Consider the following 6,246-nt stretch of genomic DNA (forward strand, 5'->3'; position numbering starts at 1 on the left):
ACCAACCCAAACCAATGAGAAAAATGAAGTGTAACGCTGATTACCTCATATGATCCTAGAAATGAATTTGAATAAAACTTTGTTTGATACTCAATATGAAGAATTTTTGTGGAACTAAAATTCAATGCATCCATTTCTAAAGGTCTTTTGCATTGCACTAATTTACAATTTAAAATATTGAATCTCAAATTACAACATAAACTTTATTACTTATTTCCATGTCTGAAACTTCAATTCTCCTTCTCTACTGGCTTATTTGACCTCTACTAATGGATTCTTCAACAATCATTTCTAGGTGATCCTGCATAGACACGGGAAACACTGTCAAAGGGTGACAAGCAAATATTGCAAAAGAGTATAACTGGACCTTAAAGCCAAGCCCATAAGACATTGAGAGAAAGAGAAAGAGACTTACAAAGTACAATCTGTATTGGGATCAATAGTGAAGCCCAAAGAGATACCACATAAACCTGGCAAGGTACCTATAGCTGTGGCGTTTGGGTTGTAAGTGTCAATCATGCCCATTAAGCATTTACAAACATATTGTTTATTATCACCCGAGTTAGAAATGATGTTCAAGCCAGACAAAGCATCACAACAAGGGGACCCTGGAATGGGGTCTGGGGAGCCATAGGTTACAAAGATGGAACACGCAGAGAAAAGTTGAGTCACCGTGGAACATTCTATGAATGCACATACAAATGAGGCCGAGGAAAGCAATATCAGAACCCCAATTATTCTCAATGCCTTGTACCTTCCCATTGTACAAAGTTCCATGAGAATATGCTTCTTCTCAAGAAGACCCCTTTTTTTTCTTTTTCTTTTTCCTCTCCCTTTGTCTTGTCTTTTACTTGTTTCCCCTTCAAAAAAAGCTTTTCAGTAATTTATGTGGAGTCCTTCGAATACTTATGAAATTATATAATATACAAGAGGAAGATGCTAGCTAGGTTGGTGTGCAATGTGGACCTTGTGGTTTTACATGAAATTTTAATGAGCTTTGAGGCTTGCATGATGCAACTATTGCAGAAGTTAGATTATCAGAACATGCAATATTTGTTTTTTTGAAGTAGAATCTTTTACGATCTTCGCCCATCAAAAGGTGTCGTGGTGTAGTTGGTTATCACGTCAGTCTAACACACTGAAGGTCTCCGGTTCGAACCCGGGCGACGCCAAAGGAATTTTACATTCAATTTTTAACACTGACAGACAAAGTGCATGAATCAAGGAATGAGCAGTGATCCCCTTTTCACACAATGGGCGAACCCCAAGTGTACCGTTTAAGGAATGAGTAGTGGTTCTGATGAGGCGTCCAACCTGTACATTGCTTTCCTACCTAATTTGTTTCTCTGTTAACACATCATCTATTGGATGTTCAGACCTAACTTAGGGATAAAATTTTCCTTGTCGTTTCTTACAAGACATTGATTTTTGGTCATTTTTTGAATTCAATATGCTTGCAGTACCAAGATAAAATAATCAAATAAAAATATTTTGAGACTTCCTTCTAAGTGAAGAAGCCAAAGCTTCAAACTTGGGATCATTAAACAAGACTGGATGACTGATTACCACCTTGATTACTTAGAATTCACGAATATAAATTTCAAGACCATGATGAGTTGGATACCCATTAGAATATAAATGGACAACAAGAAAGCCAAGAGAGAATATAAGATTGGAATTTGAATTAATATACAAATAAATTTCTTTATATATACTATGCAAATATTTATTTAATTTTATTTTTGTAAAAAAAAGAAGGCATAAATCCACGAAGACAAACCAATTATTCAAAGGGGGGGGGGGAACGAAAAAAGACAAAACAACCCAGTTTCTAAAAGCTATGGCTAATTGGCTATACATATAAGAAAAGAAAACGCTATATGCTAATGAACATCATATGCCTCTGTAGTTTAAGTGTCACTGCTGCATTCCCATTTATTAGTCGGGACACATGTTAGGTAGCGACACCAATGGCAGTGATCATACCCATTCTGACCCCGGAATAGCATAACCAATGCAATCGATAACCTGTCATTAAACAAATGAATCTTAGTGCCTACCATCTAGTTTTTTATCAAACTATAAAAGTGCATGAGTTCATGATAGACTATATAAACTTGTAACAAAGTTAAGGGAAATAGCCTAGAAGGCCCTACATGTATTTAGTTAATAGGGAGCATATAAAGTGAAAAGTGAAAAATGAATTCATAATTTGATTAATGAATAATCATATACCATACTAACATCCTTTATCAAAGACCTTATCAAAATAACAATATTCCAGATGAGGATTTAAAAAAAGAACTTACCCAGCAATCAACAGGATAAGAGAGAGAATCCATAGAACATATTGGTAAGCCTTGTACTTGGACCTCAAGCGAACACCTGCAGGAAGACGTCGCTGCTCTAACCACCCAAACTGAGGACGGGGCAAGAAAATGAAACCAAGCAGAAATCCCACCAGAAATCCCCCAATGTGAGCAAAATTATCAACGTGTGGCAAAATGCCAATGGCAAGGTTGATCACAATGATAACCAAAAGGGTGACCAAAGCCATTGCCTGCAATAAAGCAGAAAAGGGAGTCCCAAATAAAAGTTAATTCTACTGTTATACATAGATACAGGTCTTAATCTAAATTTAAAGGTATGGAACTAATTGATGGCAATTAGACAAACCTTTGACGATTTATTGCGTTTCCAAAATTAAAGAAGAATTAATGAATAAGCATGCAGAAAACCATATATTAGACAAGAGGGGCCAATTAATTAGCTACACTCACTTTATTGGAATATATTGTCCAGTTTGTGATAAGTTCTGACAGCATTGCTCCAAGAAGTCCAAAAAGAGCACCGGAAGCACCAACAGAGATGCTGTTTCTGATAAATAAAGAAGACAGTACACTCCCCCCAAATCCAGACAATAGGTATATGATTCCTATCCTCACTGCCACAAGTTTGACAAACGAAAATGTTAGGTCATAACCATTTATTAAAGTAAAACTTTTAAGAACAGAACAGCTAAATTAAGTTTCCTAAAAGGTGTCCTTAGATCAGATGTCTAATGTTCGTCTGATGTTTGATTTTTCCTCATTTTGTGTGACATACACTAAAAGATGTTAGTGTACTCACAGGAAGATATATTAGTATGAAAAAGAAGGTACATACCAAACCCAAATTGCTGTTCAAGGCGAATGCCGATGAAGACCAGGCTTAACATGTTTGCTAGCAAATGAATGATTCCAGCATGTAACCAAATGCAAGTCACAAGTCTCCATGCTTGGTGTCGATGCACAACATTAACCCACCGAAGGGCTCCCATCTTGGTTAATCTTCAAACATCAACAAAACATTTTAAATCAATAAATTTCTTCGAGAACACAATATAGGCTACCACTTAAACTATACACAGAACTGCAAGTTACAAACTAGGAGAACCCACACCCTCATGGCTGGAAAGATAAAAAATTTGCTTCCCATTCCCCCGAATAGTTGAAGAGAATGACAAAGTCAAGAACCCAAATGAAACAAGTCAGCTACAATACTGCAAACTTCATTTAATATCCCAATGAAATAGAGCAGTGCAAGAATGTACAACCCAATCTAAAGCACATGATTATTGACAACCCAGCTCTTCTTGAGTGACCACATCAAAACAGCCAATAAACCAAATTGTAATACAAATGCTGAAAACAAAGCCTTTTCTGAAATATTCAATCAGCAGGGACACCAATTTTTAAGAATCCATGATCCTTTCCTTGTTTGGCCTTTATAAAGGGTGATAGAGAAAGTAGTATAAAAAACTTAGATTACCATATTAAGCAATTATAAAAGTGAAAATTGAAGGATATCATTGCATAATGATAATAGTGGCGATCTTAAAGTTAAAATGATTACCCTAAAAGTAAATTAGATATTGTTTCATCTGAAAAAATAATAATAATGATAATAGTAATATTTTCTCAACCATCAAACACCCACTCCCCTAAACAATTTATCTACAACCTCTCCCCACCCCTTTAAAAATATATATACACATCTTAGAGTTACCGAAATCAGCAATAAGATCAGAAAACTAGATATTCATCACAAAAATAAGAATGTGATGTCACCAAGTTCACCCAATATCTACCAAGGCAGATAATTGAAACAGCCAAATGAAGAAAGAGTCGTTTGAAATTAATCTCGTACAGTAAACAAATCCCAAGTATCAGAAAGCCAACATTTGGCATGTAAATCAGATTAAAGAGGTACCCAATTCACTAAACTACGCAAATTTCCATGCCAGCACTCAAGAAGCTAAAAACGAAAAAAAAAATACTAAATTTGAAGCAGTTCCATACCATGTGGAGGAAGCCTGGAAAGGTGAGATCATCAATAAAAGCAAGACAAAAATCAACCAAAAAAATAAATAAAAAAACAACAATAAGAACTAACAAAACATCAAATAGCACATGGGTGTTGAAGAAAAACCAGTAATTGAGCTCTTACGTTGAGGAAGAAGGGCCAAGCAATGGATTCTCCTGCAGAGGCTGGAAGGAGAACCTGCCAAGGAACCTGGCCACGCAGTTACCTTGGAATCCGAGATTGTTCTTGGGACAATTGTTGATGTACATGGCCACAACGAAAACAGCAATATTAGCAACTACAAACATAGGAACAAGCCATGATGTCCAATGGGTCTCTGAATCATAAACATAGGAAGAAGCTGAAACAGAGTAGTTGTTATCTTCTTCTATGTTGTTCTTCGTTCCCCTGTTACCGCTTTCAAGATCTCTCCTAGCCATAATTTCTCTCCTTCTCTCTCTCTCTCTCTCTCTCTCTCTATATATATATATATATATATATATATATATATATATCGAATCCAATATCAAAGTCTCAAACTTTGTTCTGAAACGATTCCTTAGAACGAAGGAAGAGGTTGAGTTGGTGAATGAGTTTAAATGGGAGACGAATGAGAGAGAAGGTACTAGTAGTAGTGGGGTGACCCATTTCACTGTTTCGTGTTTGTAACTGTCGCAGTAAGAAACAAAACCAAAACAAACCTCACTATACCTGCGACCCACGATGGCCAACGATACTCAAGTGATTCCGCACGTTATCGAGGAGTTTGACTTAACTGATGACGTGTTGCGGTTTAATTGGATTGTTTGGTTTCAGTGTTGTGGTAGCGGGAGCAGTGGATTGTAGCCGGGCACGCGGTGTTTCGCTTTCGTGGATGAGCTCAACTGCTCAACTTACCCGGAAGGGTCGGTTTTGTGCTTTCGGTAAGAACCACGTTTGATCAGTTTTTATGTTTAACGCAGCTAAGCCACGCTTAATTGCCTATGTCGATTCACTCTAATTCATCCGCTAAACATAGTACATAGATAGAAATAGTTGCTTTATTATTACCATTTTTAAGAAAGATATTCTTTTGTGAAAAAGGAGGAACATAATTAGAAAGAGAAATAAAATGAAATGACAAATGAGTGTGAACAAAATGACACATGATGGTTGTTCGCGTTTTTTGCTTTTTCAGTGGGATGATGATTTGCCTGAAAGTTCAATTCAGAGACCGACTTAATTTATCAAATCAATTATCAAATCTAAGAACTTGGAGTTCGTGACGAGCCTAAAAAATATTAATGCTAATAATTTATTTACAATAGAGTGTATTCAGTTATATTTGGAAACCTTTGCTAGACCTGTAATTAGAATAGAGATATCTTCTAATACTTGATCATGTCCTCTCATTAAATGAAAAAGTATGAAAGAACTATATTATATCTATTGAATATATTAATATTAGATTTATAATACTTTAAAAAAAATATAAATAATGTGTACCTTTTAACACTTTATTTTTAATTATCATAAAAAATTGCCATGTATAGGTGTATATTTCATGAGCATAATCTTTACCTTCAACTCCTTCTCTATAAATAAGACATTAATGGGGAAAAAAAATACATTCTCAAACTCGAACAGATTACGTAATAATATAAGTTTGGATAAAGTATATGAAGTTATTCATCTAATCCATTTTACAATATTATAAGTAAAAACCTAATTCAATAAAATTCTAAGAATGTAACATGGGACCAGATTTGAATGCTGACAAAGATTTATCTTGATAAGAACTAGTGCTAATGAGAATTCTATAAACTTCTACTATTTATTAGATATATGCCAGCAATCTGGATGTTGTGAAGTTGATGATCTATGGTGTTCTCCAAAAATATATTGGTTAAACTCTCAAACCAT

General features: G+C 35.3%; 2 protein-coding genes and 1 non-coding gene across 4 annotated transcripts; 1 reads left to right on the top strand and 2 right to left on the bottom strand.

Moving 5' to 3' along the window:
• Positions 1-407: 407 nt before the first annotated feature.
• On the bottom strand, positions 408-808 carry LOC133303851 (putative non-specific lipid-transfer protein 14). The gene has a single exon (XM_061503823.1). The coding sequence runs from the start codon at positions 775-777 to the stop codon at positions 412-414; it is 366 nt and encodes a 121-aa protein (XP_061359807.1). The 5' UTR covers positions 778-808; the 3' UTR covers positions 408-411.
• Positions 809-1,098: 290 nt separating this feature from the next.
• TRNAV-AAC (transfer RNA valine (anticodon AAC)) lies at positions 1,099-1,172 on the top strand. Its single transcript has one exon. It is a non-coding gene; the product is annotated as a tRNA-Val (tRNA).
• Positions 1,173-1,717: 545 nt separating this feature from the next.
• Positions 1,718-5,177, bottom strand: LOC133303860 (RHOMBOID-like protein 2). Of its 2 annotated transcripts, none has more exons than XM_061503839.1 (5): positions 4,489-5,177; positions 3,166-3,329; positions 2,781-2,944; positions 2,310-2,419; positions 1,718-2,028 (listed from the first exon to the last, which is right to left on the bottom strand). In XM_061503839.1, the coding sequence occupies exons 1-5, from the start codon at positions 4,782-4,784 to the stop codon at positions 1,911-1,913; spliced, it is 852 nt and encodes a 283-aa protein (XP_061359823.1). In that variant the 5' UTR covers positions 4,785-5,177; the 3' UTR covers positions 1,718-1,910. The 2 variants fall into 2 exon arrangements, with proteins under 2 accessions (XP_061359823.1, XP_061359816.1); XM_061503832.1 differs by having other exon boundaries at positions 2,310-2,560; positions 4,489-5,154.
• Positions 5,178-6,246: the final 1,069 nt, after the last annotated feature.

The sequence above is a fragment of the Gastrolobium bilobum genome, unplaced genomic scaffold (assembly GCF_033153095.1).
Source record: "Gastrolobium bilobum isolate Gb01-03AN ecotype WA unplaced genomic scaffold, APGP_CSIRO_Gbil_v1 utg27518, whole genome shotgun sequence".
Classification (NCBI taxonomy): domain Eukaryota; kingdom Viridiplantae; phylum Streptophyta; class Magnoliopsida; order Fabales; family Fabaceae; genus Gastrolobium; species Gastrolobium bilobum.

Coding starts and splice junctions, on each gene's coding strand:
- LOC133303860 (XM_061503832.1), bottom strand. CDS start 4,784: ATGGCTAGGAGAGATCTTGAAAGCGGTAACAGGGGAACGAAGAACAAC. Junction 2,945..3,165: donor TGAACAGCAATTTGGGTTTG/GTATGTACCTTC, acceptor AACTTGTGGCAG/TGAGGATAGGAATCATATAC. Junction 2,561..2,780: donor GGACAATATATTCCAATAAA/GTGAGTGTAGCT, acceptor GCTTTATTGCAG/GCAATGGCTTTGGTCACCCT.
- LOC133303851 (XM_061503823.1), bottom strand. CDS start 777: ATGGAACTTTGTACAATGGGAAGGTACAAGGCATTGAGAATAATTGGG.